This window comes from Nipponia nippon, unplaced genomic scaffold, assembly GCF_047370975.1.
Source record: "Nipponia nippon isolate SJK-2023a ecotype South Korea unplaced genomic scaffold, ASM4737097v1 scaffold_1, whole genome shotgun sequence".
NCBI classification, from domain to species: Eukaryota; Metazoa; Chordata; class Aves; order Pelecaniformes; family Threskiornithidae; genus Nipponia; species Nipponia nippon.
In genome coordinates, this window is record NW_028262290.1 from 120,942,042 (window position 1) to 120,967,837 (window position 25,796).

The 25,796-nt window shown below is 43.1% G+C and overlaps 1 protein-coding gene and 1 long non-coding RNA gene across 8 annotated transcripts; one reads left to right on the forward strand and one right to left on the reverse strand.

Annotated features, from left to right (window-relative positions):
- The first annotated feature begins 233 nt into the window (after positions 1 to 233).
- ENTPD3 (ectonucleoside triphosphate diphosphohydrolase 3) lies at positions 234 to 24,819 on the forward strand. 4 transcript variants are annotated; one of them, XM_087770323.1, is made up of 11 exons: positions 234 to 352; positions 1,073 to 1,129; positions 4,249 to 4,369; positions 9,601 to 9,718; positions 13,329 to 13,479; positions 14,247 to 14,406; positions 16,512 to 16,742; positions 17,178 to 17,450; positions 17,548 to 17,658; positions 18,149 to 18,286; positions 21,349 to 24,819. In XM_087770323.1, the coding sequence occupies exons 3-11, from the start codon at positions 4,250 to 4,252 to the stop codon at positions 21,580 to 21,582; spliced, it is 1,536 nt and encodes a 511-aa protein (XP_087626449.1). In that variant the 5' UTR covers positions 234 to 352; positions 1,073 to 1,129; position 4,249; the 3' UTR covers positions 21,583 to 24,819. The 4 variants fall into 4 exon arrangements, with proteins under 4 accessions (XP_087626449.1, XP_087626439.1, XP_087626466.1 ...); XM_087770313.1 differs by having other exon boundaries at positions 277 to 561; XM_087770340.1 differs by having other exon boundaries at positions 277 to 561; positions 24,326 to 24,819.
- LOC148057594 (uncharacterized) lies at positions 17,584 to 25,759 on the reverse strand. Of its 4 annotated transcripts, none has more exons than XR_015707537.1 (5): positions 25,519 to 25,759; positions 21,437 to 21,592; positions 20,198 to 20,246; positions 19,916 to 20,000; positions 17,584 to 17,703 (listed from the first exon to the last, which is right to left on the reverse strand). It is a non-coding gene; the product is annotated as an uncharacterized LOC148057594 (long non-coding RNA). The 4 variants fall into 4 exon arrangements; XR_015707538.1 differs by lacking the exon at positions 17,584 to 17,703 and adding an exon at positions 18,317 to 18,898 and having other exon boundaries at positions 19,928 to 20,000; XR_015707534.1 differs by lacking the exon at positions 17,584 to 17,703 and adding an exon at positions 18,317 to 18,785.
- Positions 25,760 to 25,796: the final 37 nt, after the last annotated feature.

The following is a 25,796-nucleotide window of genomic DNA, read 5'->3' on the forward strand; positions in this document are numbered from 1 at the left end:
GAGGCAGGGACAGCCAGCAGCACCGGCAGGCAAAGCCACATCTGCGCTTCCGGAAAGAGGGGAGCGGCTGGTGGCGGGGGAAAGGAGGGAGACGGGCCCAGGGGGCCCGGACTGCGGGACTTTCTGCGGGCGGGTCGTTCGTCCCAGCGCGACCGGCTCCCCCCCGCCGCTGGGGCCCGTCCAATGGCGGCAGCGCAGGAAGGGACTGCCCCCCGCGCCCCCCCCTTCCCGGGCCCGCCGCCGCCGCACCCCCGCCTCCCCTCCGCATCTCCGGCTGCGGCAACGCTTCAGATGCGTCGGCTCGCTGCAGGTCTTCCTCCGCTTGAATCAATTCATCCGGATTTTTTTACCGGCAAGTTGTGGGGTTTTTTTTGTTTGGTTGGTTTTTTTTTAATCTATTTGGAAATACGGGAGCAGAGGGCGAGCAACCACCGAGTGACTCTCGGCAAACCCCCTCCGGGGCGAGAGGCGCTCGCAGCCGCCACCTCCCCACTCCGAGGGTGCAGCCTCTCCCTCGTCTCCGCAGCCCGGGACGGGGCGGGGAAGCCGCGGCTTGCGGAGGTAGGTTGGGATGGGGCGCGGGGCTGCCGGGGTGCGGGGGAAAGGCTGGCGGAGGGCGGGGGGACCCCGGCACCGGCGAGAGCCGGGGCGGGAGCCGGGCTGAGGGGCGGTTTCCCGCCCAACGGCCGCCGCGCTGAGGCGGGGGGCGTCCCGCCGCGGCCCTTGGCGGGGCGGGCGTCGCTGTCTCTCCGCGTTTGTTTTTTTTTTGGGGGGGGGGGAAAACTTTGTGCTTTCTCGCAAATCACAGTCGCTGTGTGAAGCTTTCTCACCCGGGACGACGATGAGCTGAGGGCAAGCTCTGAGGTTCAGCCGCTAATTTTGGGTCCGTGTGCTTGTTTTTGCTTAATTTCTCCTTCGACGGAAGGCCTGTGAAACTTCCTCACAGGTTTTAAAATGCTGAGGGTGATGGGCTTTTGGTATTTGTTTTTTTTTTTTTTTTTTTCAACACTTGAAAAACATTCACCTGTACACCACTTCTAAAATAAACGCCAATGTTTTTGTATCTCTCCAGTTATAGTGCGAAGAAAGATATTTATGGTGCTTGCCCATCCACCCTGTGAACAAACAGGTTAGTACCTAAACTAAGTGGGTTTGATGTTTCAAGTAACTTGGGAGAAGGAATTTCAACATATAATCGTAGAGTCGTTTAGGTTGGAAAAGACCTTTTATGATCATCAGCCATTAAAGTGGGAGCAGCGGGGGGGGGGGTAGTTTAGTCCATTTTCCTTTGCAGACAGGTGTTCTTTGTGCCTGAAATAAGGTGTAGAAAATGATCCTTCCAGTATACTCCTGTGTGGCCCAGTGTACTTAATTGGGCGTTGAAAATATGTATTTATGCTGTTTCTTGCTTCAGGTTGATGTTGTTTTAATGATGGAATGCAACTGCTTTTAGATACTTCATGAAAATCTTCTTTTATTTGTTTTTTTGCCAACAAGTGCACAATGTTAGCTAGAGTTACTTACACTACAACTCTATTTAAACTGTGGAGTGAATGAACTCTTCTCTGGTATCTCTACAGATTTCAGTGAATGAGCAAGTATGACTCTATTGCCTAGTATGTGTGTGAGACTTAGATGAGTGTAGCTAAAAGTAAATACAGCCCTGTGCTTCTGATCCCGTTACGTGAAATCTTGCAGCGTCTTGCACAATTCAGATAGCGAAGACGTCAACCGTGAGATGACTTCAAGCAGGCATGGAGTGTAAGGTGTCCTTCTGACACAGAGGCTGCTGCTTAAATCAGGATTTACAGATTATTCTCTGATGAAATTTTCCTGATTGCCAATGGGACAAGATTGTATGAGGAATGTCTTAAGAAATGCTCTCTTACCTAATATGCTCCCTGTCAAAAAAGATTTGAAAAGAGAAATCATCCCCGATGAAGACAAATCCCAGTACCAGGAAAGCACATGTGAAATTCAACAAACCAAGATTTCAATTTCCCCTTTACAAACAGAAGCAGAAAATATTTCAGCAGTTATCATGGGTGTTCTTAAGTGTTAATATATATAGTGTATAATATACACTAAAACCCACTAGTATAATAGTGGTTATTGCTTTGCTCTTTAGTAATGCTTTAGTTTTTTGAAGAGTCATTTGCCCTGAGTGTTTTTTTCTTTGATAATGACTTATTTTTTCCAGCACTGAACATCAGTGCTTTGATCCAGGAATGACTGGTATATATTAGGTTGCAAGCAGATAGTTCTCTTTCAGTCACTCCGTAACACGGAGGTAACTCCGTGTACAGTTGAAAGCTAAAGAAAAAGACAAGTATTTTATCCAGAAGGTTATTCATAAATGTATAGTTAAAATCTGCTGTCTCTTTTAAAAAATGAATTGATCTGTATAAATGCTTCTAATTATTATGCCCTGACATCACCCACAGGTTACAGTAAGAATTCCTCTTAGGTGTTAACATATTTTCTAATAGTAAAAATAAGATTTCATTCTATCATTTATGCATTGTGTACATGAGATTTGAATGCCTCAGGATAGTAAAGCAATGGACAGCAGTGAAGAAATCATCAATGTGGCTGGTAATTTTCTCTTAAAACTGGCTGATGATTAAGATAATAAAGCTATTGCCAAGCTAAGAAAAGAAAGTATTGGAAGAGTACATTGGCAGTAAACAAGGAGCCCATATGGATTTAGAAAAGGGGGTTAATAAGTGTAAAAATGAAGTTCTGGAAGTGAGATGTGTCAGGCTGAAATGAAGAGTTTCCAAAAACCAATCTGAGTTAGATTTCACAACAGAAATCAGAAGACGAGGAAGGAGAGCAGCAGCAGTGGACAAAGCTCAGAGTGAAGCTAGGCCCAGAACAAAAGAAATAACTTGGTTCTCTTTTGAATGCCAGCATAGATGTTGGACCATGGGTACACAGGCTGAAGAACCCATGGGGTTTAGAATATGGAAGCTGTGTGAAGAAGCATTTGTTCTACCTTCTCCCTCAGCCCTCTGGCTCTGGTTGGAGCTAAGGAGAAGACCATGTGTTGCAGGTACATCAGGGCTGACCCAGTGTGCTGTGGCCGTGGACTGTAGACCACCTTTTAGCTCCTGTCCTCAGCACAGATTGTCATTGGCAATTGCTGAAACAGCGGGGCAGCCCTGCACAGCCACTGGTATACTCCGCCGTCAGTATGGAAGAATTAGGAGACAGGAGTCAGGATAGATCACACCAGGCTAACTTGATATTTCTATGCCAAAATAACGGGTTTCTGAAAATGAGAAAGGCAGGAAAGTTCTCCTTTTTGTGTTCCTCTGACACTTTCAAGCTTGCTGTCTCCCGCCAACCACCTCTTTCCTCCTCAACCCTTGTGGAGCATAAGTATTTTTGATGTGGGGATTGTCAGTACTCGGAGGTACTGAAAGGCCTTTTGGGGTGAAGAGCTGTCTGGCCAGGGACATCACAGGAAACCTAAAACACATTTGAATTCTGGAAAACCTTTCTAGAGGATATGAACATATAAACAGCCTTATCGTCAGTATGCATGTTTCATGTCACCTTCGGGTTTGTCTAATACAATTACATGTTAGATTTACTTGGATTAAGTAACTTTCCATCACAAGATCTGTGAGTTAAACTGTATGTTTTATGTGCAGTGCAGAGTGATAATAACAGGCTCCGCATTAATATGCACACACACATGCACACAAACATACTTTATGCACGTGTCAGCAGTTAGATACCTACTTTAATGTTCTTAAAACCTCCTTTGTTTCTTGCTGAAGCAGCCTGTATCTGTTACAGACACCGACCTTGCATCTCTGGCAGAAACATCCACCTGTACGCAGCAGCCGCCAGCATTCTGTCTACATGGCTGTGGTTGTGTCTACGTTGTAGGCGTACATGGGATCATTGAGTGCGCACTAGCCCCAGCCTGCCCAGTGCTCTCATTTCCTGAGGCAATGGGAGATGGTGAGCCTGCATCTACATGTAGGCACTGTGGGAAATGAGCAGACTGGCGCCTGAGGGTGAAATCTGGCATCATTAGCATGACAATAAAGAGACACCTCTTCTAGACAATAAAAAGTTAGTGGTAGCAAAACATCAGGCAGTTCTTGAGGAGAACACAGAATTTTCATGTAGCGTAATGTAGTTGACAAAATGAGATTTTATGAGGAGACTCAACGGATTGAGGGCTTCAGGTCTTTTCACATTCCTTAAGTATTTCCCTTTTTGTTGTTTCAGGATGCTCACCAGAACCCCAAGTGTTGTTGCCCAAGTGTTCCTTCTTCTAAGCATAGTTCTTGTGATTGCTATTGCAGTGTTTCAGATAAATCAGCAACAGATCCTCTCCCCAGGGCTTAAGGTAAGTCTTAGAATACCTAAGGAAGGAGAACAATGTTTTGAACTGATATTTAATAATGTTCCTTTCTAACCGAATTTTTATGGGGTGATTCAAATGAGTTTACAGCCATAAATTAATGTTTAATCACGTCTTCATCATGGGAAAACTGCAGCTGAGAGAAAAAGAGAATTGGTCAAGATCAGAGTGAGCAGCAAAGCAGGAAAAGCATTTCTTGATTCCTGTGATGCCTATCATACAGTGTCTTCTCCAAGACTGAAAGGCCAAACGAGGAGAATATGCCACTGCTTTCTTATTTTTGCCAGAGACTGGAAGTAATTTTAAAGTAATTTTGAAGTGGGAAATACCTGAAGTTTAAATTCTGCCCCCAAGCACAGCTAGGAAGTTTATGCTGAGATCTTTGCAAACTGCTCCTGTGTATCAAAAGCATTTGGGCTGTAAGCGTGCACTTTAGGGTTTACCACATGTTGGGACTTGCTCAATATTAACAGAAGCAAAGTAGCCTCATGAGGAGGGGCAGAGCAAACTGGAAAAGGCAAACTGAAATACTCTGGAATTCAGGCTTTGCCTTGTGCTGCTGGCGTACGTGTGCAGATTCTTCAATGAGAGATGTACACAACTGAGGACAAAGCTGTAGAAATTAGCCTTTTAGAGAAGCTGTGCAGTCTGGCATTTTGCGTTCTCTGTTTTTTCCCACGATAGCTACAAGCATATAAACCTTGTCAGATCCTTCTTTGAAGTCCTTTCTACTTTTCCCTCTGTGCATGTGTTTAACTGGATAGTTCACATACTGATAGTGATAGGCTAATGTCTCATTACACTTCATGGGATTATAAACACCCTTGGCTTTGTCTGAATCATGTGGTGATGTATGAGTCAGGCAATAGGATAAAACTGTATTCTTATACCAGTTTTGTGTGTCTGTGTGGTGTGGCGGGGTGTGTGTGCTGGGATCTTGCATGGGGACACAGTGCCTCGAGTTAACTCCCTGTTGTGCCCAAATCTCTGCTTGCAGTAGCCTTACATCCTGCCAGTTTTCATGCAGAGCAAGACTGGACTGACATGTAGGCTGAAGCCACCATCTAAAAGATAGCGTACACATCACTTGTATTTGTCATTAATTCAGTTTCACATTCAGAATGATAAAATTGTCTACCTTACTCTTTGAGTAAACATTGGACGCACCTTGACCATCTGGAGCTGGTTTAGGTGGGGAGGTCTGCTTCCTGAATCACAACAGCTTTGTGGCTGGTTCTGGAGACAGACTGGCGGTTCCTCTGCTATGAGCCTTGGCTTTGGATTTCTTTTTGGGCTGTTAGCCTGCCAACGCAGAAAACCCCAGTTGATATGGAGGACTCTATGTTTGATTCCTGAGATGCTGAGTAGTCCTCAGTGAATGACTAATACTCGCAAGAAGTAATTCTTCAGGAGCAGAGGGAGGACCTTGGTATGCCAGTGTGAATCCTTCCAGGACTTAGTTGATACAGTGGAGCCTGGAAATGGCAGTGTCCTGAAGTTCGCAGTTGATGAAAATTAAATATGGCAATAACATGATGAAAACAGACTTACTCTTTGTAAATGGCCGCCTTCTTCTTCTTCTGGCTCTTCTCCATGAAACCAAAACAGCTACTGAAGGATAACTAGAGTTTGTGTTATCTGTGGCATAACAGCTCTTTCCCAAGATGCATGTTTGAGAGTGTCCAGGCTCATTCTTTTGTGGCACAAGAGATAAACTATCTGCTACGCCATTGATGTTTTAAAGTGGTGTTGCAAAATTAAATATTCTGCTTCCTTGGTGGTTGGGTTATCTGAAGATTCAGCCAGTGATTTGTGAAGGAAGGACCTGCCCATGTGCATGAGGCTAAGGCACTGAAAGATCTCATGACTCATTGGTACACACCGTGAAGTGAGAAGACTGATGAAGAGAGCACAAACAACCGTATACAAACATAGTTTGTGAGGAAGTCCAGGATTATAAGTGATGCTAGCTCTGAATGTAATGAGCCTTTGTACCAGTTAAAAAAAACTTCTGTTTGTCTACTGATGTTTTGTGAGCCCTAAAGAGAAAAAACCCTCCCTTCATTATTACGTTTCTTTAATTTGCCTCTCGGGGTGCTACAGTTTTCTACACCTAAATTTTGTTCATCTCTTTTGGCTCTTAGGAAGTGTTTTGCATTGTTTGTGGATGTTATACTTGACTAAAAGTAGTTCAAACCTATGTAGCTGAAGTGTACTGCTAGCATGGATCCACTTTTGTGGCCTCCATCTTCCCCATAGCTGGTTTAGCTTGTTAGCTTCTTGTGGCAGTTTTCCAAAGTGATTGGAAGGCAGGTGGGCCATCATAACTGTGCCTGCTTTAAGGGCATGCACATCTGTACATCCTCCTATGGGAATGGTATTTGGGCTGAAAAGGTGAGTAATCCTGGGGCTTGTTCTTGCTTACTTGTTGGGAGTACTACTCTTCAGGATGTGCTTGCGAAGCCATTCATATGAATATCCCTTATCTGTTTGGGCCACAACCAGATTGGTTGAGTGAACAGCATGAAACTGCCTCTGAAACAGTATAGGTGGTTGTCAGTCACACAGGTAGCTGTGTGAGCAAGGGATCCTCTCTTGCAAGGGAAGGACAAGCAGTTGATAGGGGAGGGGGCAGTTGTCTCTTTAGTCAGCCCAGCCACAGGCAAAAAAAAAGATGTATGAGTGCACCTTTAGAGACACAAAGTGGTTTATCATTACCTTGCTTTTTATTTAGCTTCTGGTAAGTGTGTACAGTACGCATAGTATTCTACCAGACCCAAGAAGCAAAGTGGTACATTTACTTCATGCTGTAGGCAGCATGGTCACCTGTGTGTTGGAAGTACATTGGGTAACAGTAACCCCCCAAATCAGCATTTTCCTAGAAACCAGAACTCTGAAGCTTTTCTGGGTTAATGTGGTCTCCCTGTCTTGTCTAACTAATCTAGTCCACTGACTAGATGGTGCAGTTCTTGGGTATTAGGGAGTCACCAGACCTTTATCTCTCTCCACTGGTGTTTGAGTAGAGATGATGGAAATGCTCAGTGGGAAAGCTGAAGTAGAGGGGAAGAGAGGGAGAAAAAGTTGTTCTGTTCTTTAATAGCTGCTAGCGCAGGATAAGGGTTTGACTGTGCTCTCAGTCCCATGCAGTGCATTTCAAAGCAGGAAGGCGTTGCTTGTCCTTAAAGGGCAGCCAGAGGTGATCTGACTTGCAACTTGGGCGAAATGTGACGTCACCGGAGAATTTTAATTCAACCAGTTTGTCTTAGGCAGCAGGCTGAGACAAGGCATGTAGAATTCTCTCACCCTCTTAAAATGCCGCATCTGTCATTTCTGTTTTTTTAATTAAAGATTAACTTAGTCCTAACATCTGGCACACTTCTCACTGATAACCACTTCATGAGGCTGCATGGGCCAGTTCACACAGAGTGAACTCACACAAGTTCTGAGGAGCTTCAAGAGTCATCCTGAAATGAGCTCGAGAGTCCTTTTCAAAAACAAGCATCTCTTTTAAAGGAAACAAGAGGCTGTAGAGGGAAAATAGGAGGAGGAGGAGGAGGAAGAAAATAAAATTGTCAGTCACACATTGGTTCAGATAAGTGTACCGTGACTCTTTGGGATGGAAATGTGTTACTTTCAGGAAGGAGGCTGGGAAATGCAGGGGAGGATGGAAAGCCCCACAGTTAGCTGAGGTAAAAATACTTCTATTATCTTCCAGCTCTACTTGGGCATGATAGTTAGCTCTAAAAGTAGCTAAGTTAAAAGCTTATGGTTGGCACTTCAAGCTGACCAAGACTAGATTTAATTAATAGCCCTTGAGTAGATTGATGTTACTGTATTATGTATCTCCAGAGCGCTCATCTCTCTTTCAAGGAGCGCGAAGGATCTTTGCTAAAGTAGTTACTTGAACGGAACCTGATGGCGTAGCGGTTTGGTAGTGTCTGTGGAGCCTTTCACCTTTTAGTTGATCAGGGTAAATATTGTCTGGATAAATATAAATGAAATTGTCATTATCTAGCAGTCCTCTAGGAAACAGACTCGACTGCTATTGCTGGTAGTTCTTCGGGGGCCAGGAGTCTGTAGGATTACAGTGGAAGCTGGGAACTAATGAGGTGTGGAAGCCAAATGGTTTGCCACCTGAAGCAGTGATCTTTCTCTGTCAGACTTGAGGCTCCCCAGGGAGGCACTGGGATGAATTTTATCGGCCTGCTGCAGGAGTTCTTACTTCTTTGCAGCCAGATGGAGGCTCTCATTTTTCAGTATTGTCAAGCTCCTGGGCATCTGTCTTTTTTTAAAAGAAAAAAAGTTGACAGAGAAATGAACACTACACTGCGTGATTCCTATCAATTAGATGACTTTGGAAGGGGGGGCAGCTAAATGTACTTTCAGGGCTCATAAAGAGGATAAGCAAAATGGCAGTTTTCTTCCCTTCATGCAGTTTGCCTTCCCAGTTGCTACAGTTTTCTGCTGCCATAAGAGATGGGAAAGGGGTAAGACTGGTCCCGTGAGCAGTAGAATGGGATGTGCTTTAATCCCACAGAGAGTCCAAGTGCGCTGGGGCAAGTCACTTAAATATTTCTGATTGATTTCATAAATAAACATGGGGTAATATTGATTTTGTTGCCCTCTTTGTTGTCTCACACTGGCACAGCCTGTTTTCAGTGGCAAACTCTCAGGTGGACTGCCTAAACTACTCAAAGGGAGAGGTTTATGGAGCAATTAGAAAAGAACCAGACTTGTTACATCATTCTCACTGTGGACTATTATGTACTTTACCTCTTTGCTCACAGCTTTATGGATCCCTTGTGCATCCTTGAATCTAAAGCCTGTGCTTAGGTATCAAACCCTTTCAGTGTCCAGGGAGCGTAGCTGGGACAATGTAAAATGAACTTGCTGCAAAATCAGGTCCTAACACAGTATTATCTATGTGTTAGTGTGGATTTTGAACCTGATGCTGAAAGGAGATGAGCATTCTCCATCCCCACTGAATTCATTATTGAAGATACTTAGTATGTTCTTTGTTTTGCAGCCAGATTCATTCTGTGCTTGGCTGTTGGATTCATGCCTAAGCGCCTAACACTAGAATTAATCTCTTTTGTAAATACACTGTGCATACATTTTCTAAAGTGTTTGATGGTGCAAAGAAGTACAGCTGCATATGGGCCTTTAAGCTGTCACCGTTTGTTTCTTGATCTAATGTGTTATTTTTTTCTCCCCAGTATGGAATAGTCCTTGATGCTGGATCCTCTCGGACTACAGTCTATGTCTATGAATGGCCAGCAGAAAAAGAAAATGACACGGGAGTAGTAAGTCAGACCTTCAAGTGCGATGTGAAAGGTGAGCTCCAATGGAAGTTCCTTATTTCTTTCTAGCCTCCAAGAAGAGGTTATCTGGAAACTTACACTGTTTTTTTCCCGCTTTGTTCCCTTTTCAGTGCTGGGGAGCAAGAACTATGTTAAGACTATGTCTGTATCTGTCAGCATTAGTCCTTCTCCTACTGATACAGCAGGGTGCTTTGTCTGCAATGGAGAGAGGAAATTGTAGCTAAAATTGATTTAGCCCATTGCAGTGCGTGACTGGTGCAGACAGAATTTGATCTACAGAGAATCGGGCCCTATAAATATTTAGTCCTTGCACCCTGATATAATTTCTTTTAAAAGGAAAGTATAAAATATATTTTAAAATGAATTTTTGGAATAAAAAGTCTTTGAGAAGAATGAGGATATAGCCCTTGTTAGATGTTAGCCATTAATTTTGATGGGGGCAAAAATGGGTTTCAGCTATGCTATAGGAGTTTGACAAATAATTTTTTATTTTCTGCAAGTCTTAGTGGTGTTTAAAAGAAAATCTCTGCTGTTTGAGTCAGGTTTCCTAGAGAAACAAGGCTTATGCAGTTCATCTGGAATTGTTCTGTAATTACTTGGAAAGAGGCAACCAAGGGGAAATTACGAAAGGCCTGCAGAAGGTGAACAGGATGACCTGCTCCATACCACAGAACTAGGAAGCGTCTAATAAAATTATCAAGTAAAATAGATAAATTGCAGAACTGTTTCTGACAGGATGTCGTAGTTGTATCAAATATGCAGGTCTGGGCTTTGGCTCAGGAAGACCTGGAGTTGTGCACTGCTAGAAGATGTCCCACAACAAGTACCACTGGCTACCTGCCTTGTCTTTTGTCTGAGGTTTTGCATTGATTCCCCTCAGAGAGAGGATGCTAGACTAAACTGACTTTTGCTCGCGCTCCGGTATGGTTAGGTATATGTTCTAATAGCTTGTTGTGGATTCCTTCATAGCAGCTTTTGAATCTCTTAGTCAACTTCAGTGACATTTGATTAAGTTTTCAAAGATACCAAAATTCCACACATTTTATGAAGACGGGTGGCCCGGGAGGGGAGAGAAATCCACATTATTAAACAGTAGCTAGTCCATAGGGGATTTCTGCAGGAAGCCAAACTTTGTAAATTCTGCTACTCTGAGTTAAATGAGCTTTAGATTATCTTCGAAGATACTGACTTCAGTAGTACTGCTTTGTTTAGTGTACTGGTTTGGGTTTGCAAGTTAGGTAAGAGGAGAAGGTGGGGCAACTCAGGAAGTCTCAGTGCAGATTTTGTTGATCTCTGATAATAACTGTGGTGGTCAAAGAGAATTTTTCCCTTTCCTTCTCTCTCAGTCACGATCATGCAAAATCCTGCATCCCTCTTTGTGTCTGGAAATAGACGCCGGAGATGTAGCCATAGAGGTCCATGAGTAACTAGCAGATCAGTAGAAGGCAATGGTTTCCTAACAGCACTAACATTTCTGTCTTCAGTGTTAAATATATGTGTGGACATTCTTAGCAATTTTAGAACAAGGAAAGGAAAGCAAGCGTAACGTGCACGGAAGTAGTGCACTGTCATGTGCCTGATGGTGTGTCCTTACAGACTGCAGGAATGGCGGCCAGCCTGCCGAGGTGGGTGGTGCACTCTGCTCGCTCATGTCTTGACTCATTAGGAATGTTGCCTTTAGGAACACTGGTGTGAGAAAAATGCTCAGAAAAACTGTGTTATTCTTCTCGAAAAATGACAGAGGAGTACTTTGTGAATTTGTTTTAATTGGTTTATATTTTGTTTTACTTCCGAGGAACACAAAAAATTGCAAAACTGAGGAGTCCAAATTGCTGTGAACTGTTCAGGTCCAGAGGAGCCTTAACCATGGTCAACCAAAGTACTCCTCATACTCCAGTGTACAAAATCACCAGGGTTCACTGCTCCAGTCTCGGGGGGCTCTGCACTGGAGGAGACAGAGGGCTCATGGGAGAGGTCCCCAACTAAGCTGCGGGGGGCAGTGGTGAGCAATTCTGTCAGTGTTTCTTTAGTGACCCTCTAACCATAGCCTTAAGCACTTAAATTGGGGGATGGTTCCAGGCATGCTGAGAGACAGACTTTCACATACTTACTGAACTTAAAGTCAAATGATCAACTACTCTGTAAGTTCCATGGTGGTTTTATGATTTCATTTCTGCCTTTATTAGGTACCTGTGCCCATGTGTGTAGGAGCCAGCCCCAAATCAAGACCTTTTCTATATAGTGCAATTAATCTGTCCTGGTCAGGCTCTAAGCATCGGCAAAGCACGCAGTTGTCCAGAACAGAATGGTCACTGCCTTGTGACCTGCTCTGTCTGAACACTGGGAGATGGAGGTTGCTGCCACCAAGGGAGTGTGAGGCAACAGCACCTGCTGAGGATGTATAACAGCAGTTGCTGCTCTGTTTTCCTCTCGTAACAGCTTTCCTTCCAGCTTCAGGCCTGCCTGTGCTAGACTTAAGACTTTTAGAAAGTCTTATTCCAAACCAGGGCTGTGAACATCTAATGATGACGTGGTAATATTTACGTTTAAGTTCATACTGTGGAAAAGGGAGTCGTGGAGTGTGGAGTCTGTAAAGTCTTAGATATTTTTTTCTTCTGTTCTTATCAATGCAATGTGGCTGAACATAAATGGTTTCTCATTTTAACTCTGTAAGAGCTACCTTTTGCTTAGCTTGGGATCAGGTTATGAGAGAGATGGCTGTTATAGGAGAATGAGATGGAGTTCTGGCGGAGTTGTTCTCTGTGGGGCAGTGGCTTCATGGGAATGCCTGGATTTCTCCCTGTGCAACTTCCTCAGCTAGGGAGTTTTAGTAAGGAATGTTTTTATTCACACCCAAGTGGAGCCTGAACAAGTTGAGGTCCTGCTGGTCCTTGGAGTGTTGAGCAAGGGAGAAAAGACTTTGATGTCAGTTGTTCAAATAGTTACGCCTTATGCAGCATGGTGTAACTCTCATTCCTGTTATTTGAAGGCTTTGGAAATTTGGAAAGCTGTGAAATGCTTAGTACTTCATGCACCAGCCTAGACTTGGACCTCAAGAGCCATTTGTGCGCATCTTGAAATTTCACCAGCAATTCCTTGCAGAAGCTTCTTTGTTTTATTTTCAGTTGAGAGCAGTGAGCTGTAGAGGTGCCATGGTGTCCACGACAGTTGTGGCAAACCACAGGACGAAATCTTTGTCTTAGGTTATGGAAGGAGGGATTTTCTATGCTTTAGCAGATCAGAGAAATTTTACATCATTAGACATGCTATTTTCTACAGCACCTGCCATGAGTAAACCTATTTTCCTCATGAATATAGCACTGCTGTCATTGTGTTGTTACATGGTTATACTGTATATCTTACTCTAGGTATGGTACTATAGGTGTATATGTATACACACAGAAATACAGGCGAGCAGTTTGCAAGTATCATCTTCTCTGTCTCACGCAGCTGAGGCAGTCACTACATTGTTTATTCCTTAAGCACTAGTTTTCAACCATCCTATCCTTGTTTGCACTTACAGGAGGGAAGGGGAAATTTCTTTCTCTTAACACCTGTTTGCTAATTGGGCTAATTTGTAGTTGGCAAAGCAGAATGAAATCAATCTACTTGTTCTCTTTTAGGCCCTGGTATATCCAGCTATAAGAGTAACCCTGGAGCTCTTGCCAAACCCTTTGATGACTGTCTGAATAAAGTCAAGGAGAGAATACCAGTTCATCTGCATAAAAATACTTCTGTTTATCTGGGGGCTACAGCTGGCATGAGACTACTGAGGTATGGCAGAAACTTGAACTCCTCTGTATGCCTACTAGCATAGCAGTCTGTGAAAACAGAATGAAAAACGTATGGACGCATTTTTATCCATTGAAAACTGGCCATCTGAAAAGGAAATAGAGCCCAGCCAATTTAATTTAATCAACTTTTTTGATAGGGATAGCAGGGCTGTATAAAAATCCTGTTATGCCATATTGAAAAGAAATGGTTGCTTTATTCTGGAGAAGGCAAGAGTTTAATTTTTTTCTTCCATATCTGTCTTAAAATTCAGTGTTATGTAAATGGATCATGTTTGTGTGTATCCATGGGCAGCAAAGGCAGATTAAAGCTAGACACTGCAGAGTTTTCTGAGTGTGAATGCGGTGTAATGTGGCTTTTGGGGTTTGTCTGTGGCTTTAGCCCTGGCACAAACTGGCATTTTATGTTTGTTCTGTGGCTAAACAGAGTGGGAAGAAAGGCTCCAGGACTGTTTTAACCAGCAGCTCTATATAAACACTCAGTTTGCTAAAAAGAAAAGTATATTTAAGAAACAAAACACCCATGAACTTGTGTGATAACAAGTGACACTTGTACATAGTGGGGGAGTTGCTTGCTGAAACAATGCTGGATACTTGGCTGCTCCCTATCATAAGCTTCCCCTTTAGGGAAACAATGTCTATTTTTTATTAGGTGGTTGTAGGAGTTTTCTTGAATTGCTAGTCAGTGAACAATACACATGAAATTGCCTTTCCAGATGCTCAGTGTCTCGTGTTTTGTGAATTGCTTAGGTTGCAAAATGAAACGGCAGCCAATGAAGTCCTTGCAAGCATTCAAAACTACTTCAGAGCACAACCTTTTGAATTTAGGGGTGCGCAAATCATAACTGGGCCAGAGGAAGGGGTGTATGGATGGATAACAGCCAACTATTTAATGGGCAATTTCTTAGAGGTGTGTGGAAAAAACTGCATGCTTTTCTTTTCACTGTTTCTTTCTTATAAATGAGAAGTTTGAGAGGACATGCCTGTTAAAACAACATAGCTATAACTTCCATTTTGCACTGAAATATATAACAGGGTCTTTTTGTGGCAGTAACAGAACAAAGCAAACGTAAATCAAAGAATATGATGTTACAGGAATGTGATATGGCAGAGGTAAAATTGTTGGTCCATAAAACAGGGTTCTTCCCTAAAAGACATCGGATGCCTTACCTAGGAACAGAAGTTGCATTGCTCTTAAATGCATTGGATATGTTAAGTGTGACAGGTGTTGATTGTCTTGACAGCAGTGCCAACTAAAGATGTTTTCTTCTGCTTTTCTGTGACTTCCTCAGGTGGTTGCTGTCCCTGCAGCTCTGCTGGTGAAGGATCTGCACAGCTTAGGGGTCTCCAAATTGTTTGGCAGTGTTGGCTCACTTGTCCTAAGCAGACAAGACTGTTTGGAGCAGTGAAGGTGGTTAAGTTGACGTGGCCAAATATGCCTCAGCTGAGCCAGAAATCACTCATATACAGTTCATTCCAATACTGCTGAAAAGCTGCAGGCTATAAGCAGTGGGCTGTGATACCAACTGCCTTGTACAGACAAAGTGATACCAATATAAAGATACTTATGCTGTCCTTGAACTCAGAATAGGGTCAGGCAGGAGCCTCATAGCAGAGAGCGAGTCAAATGTGTTGAAAGATCCCTTTTTATATAGAGATGTTCAGTATAATTTCGTACCCAGTAAAAGCTGTACCAAGATGATCAGCAACTGCTCATCTGCATTCATGGCAGCAGTGTGCTGCCCTTAGCATTAACTGCGCTTCTCCCAGATAGTCTCGCTAGGTTGAAAGAGACTTCAGCCAAACCCCTGAGTATTGTTAGCTGTCCTGGTTGAATGGTTCCTCTTAGATCATGGCAATTAATAAGCAGGAATTAGTTATTGGTGACCTGAGTGATAGCTCACGGTGAATGTGTCGTTGATTCTTGCAAAGTTAAGAAAAATGGTATTGCAATCACACGTTCTGGAAGAGTTTTTCTCATTGTGTGCATTTCATGGAACAAAAATGACATCATGAACTTCAGGGTAGTGTTAGTCTTCTACCACATGAATGTTAATAATCTAAATATCAAATTCCATATGGCAGATACATAAGGACTACTGAAGGGACTGCAAGACGCTGTGAACCCAGTTTAGTATAGAGAGTTGTGTGAAGACCTACATGTGGAATATCACTAGCAGGAGAGAGAAATTTTCACCATTCTCGTGACAATGGGCTAAGAGTCAAATTCTGCTAGGGCTGTTAATGGGAATCTTTCACTGTAGAATTTTTTTGTGAGTATATTTGCTAGCCCATAAAGTTTCTTTCCCCTTCTTATGTATACATTCATATCATCATGCTCAGTAAATAATACTACAGTAAATAGTGAGATAGATTATATCAGATATATATCAGATCATACAAAAATCTATATTCTGCACTATGACTGTGTAGAATTTGGGGGATGTTTTGAGTGATAGGGAGAAGTGCCAGCTGAATGGATTGGATTTATTGCCACTGCAGTTTCAGTGAAGGAAATGTGCAGATTAGGGTTCCTGGTTCTTTTGACTTTGATGGAGCTTTGATTTGACTTTTCTGTGTTCTTCACTCTATTGTCACACTCTTTTTCTGTGTGATCTTTTAATATTCTATTCCTTTAATAATTCTTCTTGCCTTGAAACAAGCAAATCATCTAGATTTGTTCAACATCTCATGGGTATCTGGACTTCAATTCCCTGCATTCTAGTGCAGATATTGATCGGGCTAGTCCTGTGCTTTGATCGTTGTCCTGTCCTCTGAGTTGAAAGCTATGCCGCATTCCTTTTTCCATCTTTTGAGATCATTTCACGCTGTGAAAGTACATCCCTCTTCTGTAAAAAACATGTGCATGTTTTCCTCAGAACTAGGATTTTTTGGAAAGGATGCAGGACAAAGAGGGGGGGAAATCTCAGAAAGTTCTGTAAAGAGTAGGAAAGTTTGAAGGGAGAACAAGCAGATGATAGTTCTAATTAGTCTTGGTTTTATTTTTACATGTAGAGAAACCTCTGGAGGACATGGGTCCGTCCTTACAGAAAAGAGACTATGGGTGCACTGGATCTTGGAGGAGCTTCCACTCAAATTTCATTTATCCCAGAGGACTCTCAGGAGAACTTCAATAGCACCTTGCAAGTGAAGTTGTATGGTTACAACTACAATGTCTACACTCACAGCTTCCAGTGCTATGGGAGAGATGAAGCCGAGAAAAAGCTTTTAGCATTGCTGCTCCAGGTCTGTTTAAGACCCTTTGCTATGTTGTTCTTGCAGGTGTTCAGTAATTGTCTGAGCGGGTTCTTAGGCTTGGGTTTGCTTCTCTTTGGTGGAGTCTGGAGACCCCAAACAGAGCTCTGTTGTGCTTAGTTGCGGACAAACGCGCTTAGGTTTCACACAAAGATCTTCATATTTGTTAAAAATTGGTGAGTTTTGTACCGTTTGACAAAAGGGCCCAACTAGTCCTCTAAGTGTTTTGCTGATCTTGCCAATGATTTTTTGAGAAAGGAGTTTCTATGAATTACTGTGATCAGCATGTTGTACTGATCAGCTGTGACAGAGAAGAGAACAAAAAATACCTGCATACGTGGGTTAAAAAGATGCCCATAGTTAATGTCTTTCTTGCTTTTGAGTAGCCTTTATTGTTTGTTTTTTTTTTTTCTTTTTTCCTCCCAGAAATCAAACACCAGTTCCAATGTAGATAATCCATGTTACCCTCAGAATTATAACACTGCATTAACGATGAAGTACTTCTCTGACAGCCTTTGTACGCAGTCTCTGAGACCAGCAAATTACTACCCAAACCAGCTTGTGAACTTCCATGGAACAGGAGACCCAGGTCTGTGCCAGGAGATGGTGTCGTCGTTGTTTAACTTCACTGCTTGCAGAGACAGAGAAGACTGTCCATTTAATGGAATACATCAGCCAAAAGTTAAAGGGAATTTTGTGGTAGGTTTGCAAACACAGCATTTCTTTTTGAGCTTGCTTGCTTTTGATTTCTGTAGTTCTGAACGTAACAGGCTTGTCATCTACTCCTTTTCTATAGGCTTTCTCAGGATTCTACTATACAATTAATGCTTTGAATTTATCTGGGCACTTTTCCCTAGCTGACTTCAATTCAAGTATGTGGTTTTTCTGTTCACAGAGCTGGGCACAGGTAAGTGGGTTGTTTGGTCTTTTGAGTTTTTTTTTTCTTTTGTATCTGTAAAAGGAGATATAAAAAGAATATGAACTGGACAAGTACCCAGAACCTTTCGGAAGGTCTGTATCAACCTCAGCATTTGTTTTTCCACTGTGCTTCAAACCCTGTAGTATTTCTAGCATGTTTAAAACTTGGACTCGGTTTTGAAATTTCATTTCAGAATTTTAACCATGCTGTAAAGATGACACGGAAAATTTAGGAACCATAACATCTTCAATCTTTTATGTGCAGCTTTATGTTTATTTTCATTTTTTACCACATAAGCTATATCACTGTCAGGGTCTGTTTTTTTCTAAATTTCCATATCTTGTCCACAACTTTACTTGGTGTTTCTGAAAAATGCTAATAAATTCTAATTAGAATCCAAAGTATTCTCTAGTTATAAAAACCAAAAGCATTTGTTTTTTCATAATTTACATGTTTTTTAAAAACCTTTTGCTTTCAGCTCCAGTTTATGCTGCCTAAATTTGAAGAAATATATGCTCGATCCTACTGTTTTTCAGCCAATTTCATTTATTACTTGCTTGTGTATGGTTACAACTTTGATGCAGAAACTTGGCCACAGATACATTTTCAAAAGGAGGTGAGTAATAATCGTTTCCTCTTATTTTAATGCAAAGAAGTTTAGAAGGAGACACAAGATGCAGCAGCCTACAAAAATATAATGGTCATAAACAGCCTTTGTAAATGATTGTCAAATGTTTGGCATAAGACAAAGCCACTTTTCAAGCCTCAGTAGGAATTTCAGCCTGGTTCCAGGGGCTGCAGCGTTACTTGGAGATGCTGCCTAGATTCTTTTGAAGAGCTTTAAGAAAGGATCAAATAATTGTGTGTTAAACCTTGCCCCAATTTGTTGAAGTAGTGGCTTGCTCTAGGCAATGATCTGCCCGAAACACCTCACCAGTCAGGGGCGGTTTGAGCTAACCCTGCTGAGCTGGACGGGAGAACTCCTGCTTTTCTGTCTGCTGGCAGAGCCTTGGGGGAACCAGCAGGGCTGGCTTGTAGTCAGTGAGTGGTGATGAAGCAACTAGGGCAGTTTTCTTCCGCAGCTGGCACATCCATCTGTGCCGTAATCTGGTTCTCTGGAATAAGAATATATATTGATGGCGTACTGGCTTTCAGTTGGCAGAGGGAGAAGGCTTACAATGTTTGTGTAATAGCTGCATTTCTCTCTTCCTTGACCTCGGTTTTTCTCCTAAAAAACAGAGTACTTGGAACAAACTTGTATATATCCATTCTAAAGCTACTGCTAAGAAATCTTTGCTTCCAAATCAGAAGGCATGGCTACTATCTAAGCTTGGCTGTTATATCAAGAAATGTGGTCCCCACAGTGCTCTGTGACTCCATCCTTTCCTCTCTGCTGCTGTACAGAGCCTTATTCTAAAGCCTTGTCCCAGACTGTCTCTTAATCTCTGTACAGTTTGGAAAGACTTCAGCACTTGCATGCAAAACCAACAAAAGAATAGGTGGTAGATATTCATGGCGTGTTCTTAAATGCAGGGTATGCTGGCAAGCTGTGAATGAGAAATCGTAAGCCATGTTTTGTGAACAGTCATATCTATTACTGGTGCGCCATGGAATCAAGTAGGATTTTCTTGCCTTATTTTGTCCTCTGGTGGACAACCATTAGCAGCTCTGGAGGAGTGTCCAGAGTTTAGCCCTTCTACCAGAAAATCAGCATAGACTTGGGGATCTTAATCTGGACCTGGTGGGGGGTGGATTTGTCTCAATATTTAAATACATCTTGTGTTGTCCCCAGCAGATAGGAGCAGCCAAACACGGCAACGTCTTTCTGTATTTAGCCAAGACTATAAAAATATTGAGCAAAACAAAAACCCAAAAGGCTTATTTGAAATGAACACCTTTGTTACCTAGATTTTGCACTAGGGTAATCATGAAACTCCAAAAAGAAAAACTAAGTTCTCTTAATTAGATCTGCCCCTACTGAAATAATAAGATCTAATGTTAACCGAACAGCTAAGCTACCCCAGAGATGACAGCACAGTTTCTCCAAGAGTGGAGGATGAGGCTTTTTGCCTATGCTAGGAGCGTATTTCCTTTCAATTAGTGAACACAACCAGTGAGAAGAACGTTAACCCAATGCTAAGATCTGGTTGAGATCTAGAGCTAGATGATTTGCAAAAGTTCTAACCCTCATAATGAGAGTTTTCCCCCTCTCTCAGCAATGAAAAACCACGTTGATCCACCTTACCTCTTTGCTCACCTGTCGCATTCCAGTTCCTGTTGCTGTAGCTTTCTTCTTATCAGTTAAGCCAAGGGTATTAGGATATACACAACTACAAAAAGGACCAATATTACAGGCTCTTATGGTCTCCTACAACCAGTAGCTGACTGCTTAAAACTGTTCATTAAAGACATTAAATCATTTATTAAAGTTCATCCCTCAACTTCATCATGATGCTTTTTATACAAGAAGAACCAAAGAGGTTTGGCTTCCCAAATTTGCTGTCCCAAATTGAAGCAAACTACTTACGGGCAGCCATTCAGGCAAGCTCATCTCTGTAGTTGCAGAGTGGGATGACCTGTAATAAAGATGGAAAGCCAAATGAGTTTGGGACAGCTGGTTGGTTGTAGAAGAATGCAACTTCAGCTTTGTCTGTCCTGTAGTATACCCTAGAACTACCTGGAGTGATTCGAAGGGTGCAAGCCCTTTGAAAAAGAAAGCAACCCATGGTAGAGTGTAAACCAAATACGTATCTTGTAGCTGGCCCTCCAGGCTAGCCCTTGAAATGCATGCCCTCCCCCCCCCTTATTTTTTCATTCTGTTTAACAATAGATTTTTAAGTTGTGGTTTGATTTGTAGGAGGCAGTGATGTGTACTTACATGTTTTATATAAATAGGCAAACCATTATTGGAGCCTGGGCATGTGGGAAGAGGACAAGGGACACTCTATCTTCATCCTTTGATCCTGTGCCTATCAAGTGGCAGGATGATGATTTAATGAAAAAGAGTGGAAAATTGATAAACTCTGTTGCTCAAATTAGAAGTGGGGAAAGAGCAAAGCAGGAGGACTGTGGAGCAAATACAAATGTACCCCCTTTGCTTCTATTTCACCTGTTCCTAAGTAATTTTCCACTTATGTTTATTTTTTAAATGGAAGAGCTAGTGCTTGTTCATTTGCAGGCACAAAACCAACCATGGAACAAAAGATGATAAACAGAGGTCCTGCTTTGGGAGCTTTACCCTGGCCTCCTCTTTGTCCCTCCCTCCGTCTCGGTGGGACTCTTCGTGGAGTTTTTTGTTTGCTTGAACTAAATAACATCCTAGGATTTGGCTAAGATGAGGGGCTAATTCTAGAAAATAGCACAGTAGTGCTGATTTTTTCTTTTTTAAAGTGTGTTTCTTGCACAGAAAATCCCAGAACAGGCTGTCTGCATGTATACCACACATCCTTGTACCCATCCATCGCATACTTTAGCCCAGTGACCAAGTCTATTAGCATCCTCTGGAACTACAAAAAAAGGGTAATTTAAAATGGTTCTGTATCATCTTTGTTTACTCCACTGAAGTTTTCTCCTTGTTAACTTAAAGGGCAGTTGCCAGCATCAGCAGTTGAGCTTTTGGAACCTCTTTTCTTTGACTGAGAAGTTCATGGGAATAGGACTCTTGTGTCTTTATTTCAGGTTGGTAACAGCAGTATAGCATGGTCACTCGGTTACATGTTAAGCCTCACGAACATGATTCCAGCAGAAGGCAAGCTGATCCGGTTACCTCTGAAACCTTCTTTGTTTGCTGGGCTCCTCGTCTTCCTCACAGCTACGGCATTGTTGTGTCTTCTCTTCCTTGTTTACTTGTGTATCGTATCACATAATCGGAAGAACATCAGTCGTGTAGAACATGTATTTATTCCAGAATGAATGAACTTTACTGAAGACAAAACAAAAATTTTATAGGTCTATTAAGTTAAGCAGGACTTTATTTGTGAAAAACAGAGGGTGAAATAAAGACAGGCAAAAAGACTTGAGGACCAGAAGCATAAATAGAGAAGAGACACAAGGGAATCTGTGATATGGTGAATTGGAGTGCTTTTAAAATATTTTGGCAATTGTTTCTGTAAAACTAGTTTGTCCAGTGTGCAGCAGAGAAGACATGGGCAGATATGTCACTTTGCTTGATAAGGGATGAATAGCCTTTTCCGGCCAGGTACGTATTATTTTTTTCTCCATTAACTCTGCGCTAACTGGTAAATTCAAGTGGTGATGGACTTTGATCATGGTGGCAGTTGTTTAAAGATAAAATTAAACAAGTCGGTAGGAAATGTGGGAGGTGGGAACATGGTAGCTGTTCTTGTGTGCAGCACTGACACTAAAAGCCCCCAAATAATCTAATTTCTGAAACGGGAACAAGCACTGGGTAATGACAGGAGCTGAAAGGAACAGCTTGGATAGAACTGTTTTGATTGCTGTTCCAAATGGATCGATCCACACCACATAAAGGTGTAATAAACTGCCAACACCTCTCAGGACTTTCAAGCCTGTCTTAAAACTGAGCTGTATCTTTCGGTACCATGGAGATCTCAGAATGCCTCTGCTATGTTACATACGATTTGCGTTGAAGGCGGAACAAAATGCTTTCATGCTTTAGTAACTGAACCTAAATTTAAATGTCTCATAGTTACTTCCAGAAGCCACTAGAGTTTTCAGTGTCCTTCTCTCTTTCACAGAAATACTTTTTTGTAGGTTCTGACACTGAAACACTGACCTGTATTCCCCACATATTGTTAATCTCAGGCAGTCGCAGTCAGTACTGACTTGTCATGTACCTAGTATTTCAACTGTCTGGATAGAGTCTCAGACCTGGGACGTTCTGAAGCATTAACATGTTAAGCGTTTCATTCAAGGCCAGTCTGCAGGCCAGCAGAACACCCTGTCTGTAGCGGGTTCGGGAACGCATTGCTGGAGCTGCAGTCGTGGCTGTAGTGCCTTGATCAGCCTTTCCGCTCTCCTGGCCTCAGCGTTCCTTCAGCAGCACTGGGATCTACCTAGCCGGTGCTTCTGTCAAACGCACTAACTCCAGAGCTTTCCTGCAAGTGCTGCTGCCTTCATGCTCCAAAGAGCTGCCTTCCTTGACAGCCCGGGCATTCTTCACCAAACCTCTCATTCCCTTAAATCATAAGACTACAATTTTACCCACTGCTCGTTGAGTTCTTCATGGTCAGTGCCCCTTTTACCTGCCTGTCTTTTGTATAGCTTTGGTCGCCTTCAGCTGGCTTCTGAAATAACCCTTGAAAAAACCTCCTGCCACATCATTTGCCGTCTCTTCCCTTTGTACGCTGTTCCTCTTAATATTGCTGTAACATGACCTGCGAAGCTGCAAGGGGAATAGATCTGAAGGGCCTTAGAGTTAGCAGAAAGAAGGGATTGTTGTACTCTTCAGGTCCTGTAAGAGGAGAAAAGAGCGTCTCTGCTGCGCTTCCCTCCTCCCCTTCTACCATCTCCTTTCGCCCCATATGGGGCTCCATATTTCCCCCAAATGCCCTACAAACAGCGGCTGCCAATCACTTCAATACATTCCTCCCTCTCCATCTTCTCAGGATGGCTTCCTTCTGTCCGTAGTTTCCCTTGCTTGCACCTTTCCTCTCCGAAGGGATGGTTACTCATTTCATGCACTGAGCTTTTCAGCGTGAGAGAGTAAAAACTAAAAGGGTGATTACCATATTCACCGTCTATTGCTAACAAGCTAAATCCTGTGAGGGTGTGTGAGTAGCGCTTTCCGCACAGGCGTGTTGCGTGTAAGGGATCTACTTCTTGATGCATACACTCAAAAGTCAAGTTACCATTGGATTGTGAATCCCGATGGCACATAATGTGTTTTCTATCCCAACTTCATCTGTTCCCCATATTGATTAGGCAGGAGAACAGTGGCCAGTATTTTTACACATGAATAATATCTTCAATTTCTGTCTGTTTCTATATCACCTTCTTACTTTCAGGTTTGGTTGGGGGGTTGGGGTTTTGTTTTCTTTTGTTTTTCATGGGCTGATAGACAATTTGAAAGGAACTACACATCTTTTTAAATGGAAAAAAGAAAGAATCAAGAAAGAAAAAAAGTTAGTGATTTTTCATGAGGATCAGCAGTGAGGGCTTTGTCCCTTCTCCGTTGGTACACTACTACGTCCTGTCAGTCTTACCGGAGCAGCAGTACTTAAAATAAGGCAGAAGGTGTTACAAGATGATGAAGTGTTCTGTAGCACCGAAGTTACATCTGAGAAAACATAAAATTTACTTCAGAATGCAGGGACGTTACAGAGGATGGCATGAGATAAAAGCCTTACCTTATTTTGATCTGCAGTTAAGGGTAAAAAAAGACAGTTGGATGACACCATTAAAGTGCTTCGTCAGCTGGTAAATTTCTGCTGAAAATTGTATTCTGGGATAGTTACTACAAAACCTTTGCTTTGCTTTGTGAGTGGCAGGGCCATTCAGACGTGGTTTTACAGAAGTGGAACATGCTTGGAGGTTAGTCTCCTTAGAGTTGGCAGCTGAAGAACAAGTAAATATGTTCAAAAATCGTTTGGACTTGCAGATGTACTTGGATAGAGCCAGTATCTGACCAAAGAATGCCTCCCTCCATGGATCACCTTCTGTTTTCCTTTTTCAGTAGTTCCCTCTTCCCTCCATGTCTACAGTCTCCACCCTGTATCACCAGGATACCCCCCTCCTCAGTCGTATCTCTCCCGTCACTTTCAGCTGGGAAAGCTGGAGGGGTTGAACTTCCAGGCGGGCAGCTGCACCGCCATAGCTTACAGCTCCTTCCAGGCCAGCACCAGGGCTGCTCTTCAGTGTTACAGGAAAAACCACGGCTTGGACACGCAGCCAGCTTGGCAGCCCTTGGCTGCAGCGGGTGCTTCTGGCGGGGAGGGGAGGTGGCGGGGATGGTAATGGCTTCGGTAACCACAGCTAAATCCTCCCCCAAGCGCGAGTCAGAACCAGATCAACGCGTGCAACGTCGTCCTGTCCTCTGGAACTGAACAGGTCGCTGGGAGAGGCGGTGGCATTAACACCATTTGGGAATGTGTACAAACTGTAGGTTATTGGTCTTTTTATACTCTTTACTGCCTGCTTATGAAGATTAATAAAATTGTGAAAAGCTAAGCCAAGTATACTTCTTATTTTTTATTATTTTTTCGCAATACCAGTATTTTCATCCTAGTAGACTTTTTTATTATTATTACTAATATATATTTTATATATATATAGTTATTCTTATATAGTTATTCTTATCAGAGGGATAGGGAAATCTCTGAAATGCTTTCCTGGGGGATGGAAATTTGCAGGCTACAAAACTGATCCTGTGAGATTCTGGAGTGGATGGTGCTCATTATCTCCAGAATCCATATTCTCAGCAAGGAAACACTGGTGGTCAAAACCATACCATTCTTCTGATTTTTTTTTTTCTTAATATATACACAACACGCACAAACACATACAAACAACTTCTACTTTTAAGCACTGTTAGCATTTCACTCAGGGGACAGCGCCACTTTCTAGGGCTTCTTTCAGGTTCACCGCCATAACGTAGATCTGAAAGCTTACGTGCCAAAGAGAAGCAGCAATGCCCAGGTACCAGAGACAGTCAGCTCAAGATACAGATTGGTTAGAAAAAGAACCGCCGGGCATCGGGAGCAGGGACAGGAGTACGCAACGTGAAAAACCTCATCTATGGAGAAGCAGCAGGAAACGAATCCACCAGAAGAGATGAGAAATGAAACACATATGGGCGTTGTTGAAGGGGGGGGAGAAAATGACGAACTTCTGCCAACCCTCTCCTGCGCTCAAACGCAGCGAGCTCACCAGCTCTGCCACACCGCAGACGCGGCCTCTGGACCCGCTGTCCCCGCCGGCGGTCTTCTGCCACCGGGCCGGAACCCAAACCGCTCCCTCGCCCGCTCCGAGCACCGGGGCTGTCCTTACCCCCCGCCGAGATCGGGAGGAGCCGCAGCTCGCCGGTCCGGGAGAGCGGCACCGGCGGCGGGGACGGGCGGCGGGCAGCGCCGCCTCCCCCTCAGCCGCCCCGCCCCGCGCGCACACGAGCGCTCTCCTCGGGCGCGTGCGTACTGCACGCGGCCCCT

Bases quoted from the DNA above. Each gene is read 5' to 3' on its own strand.
- ENTPD3 (XM_087770323.1), top strand. From the start codon at position 4,250: ATGCTCACCAGAACCCCAAGTGTTGTTGCCCAAGTGTTCCTTCTTCTA. The intron at 14,407-16,511 runs GTGTGTGGAAAA...TTTTACATGTAG, and splicing joins TAATGGGCAATTTCTTAGAG to AGAAACCTCTGGAGGACATG. The intron at 16,743-17,177 runs GTCTGTTTAAGA...TTTTCCTCCCAG, and splicing joins TTTTAGCATTGCTGCTCCAG to AAATCAAACACCAGTTCCAA.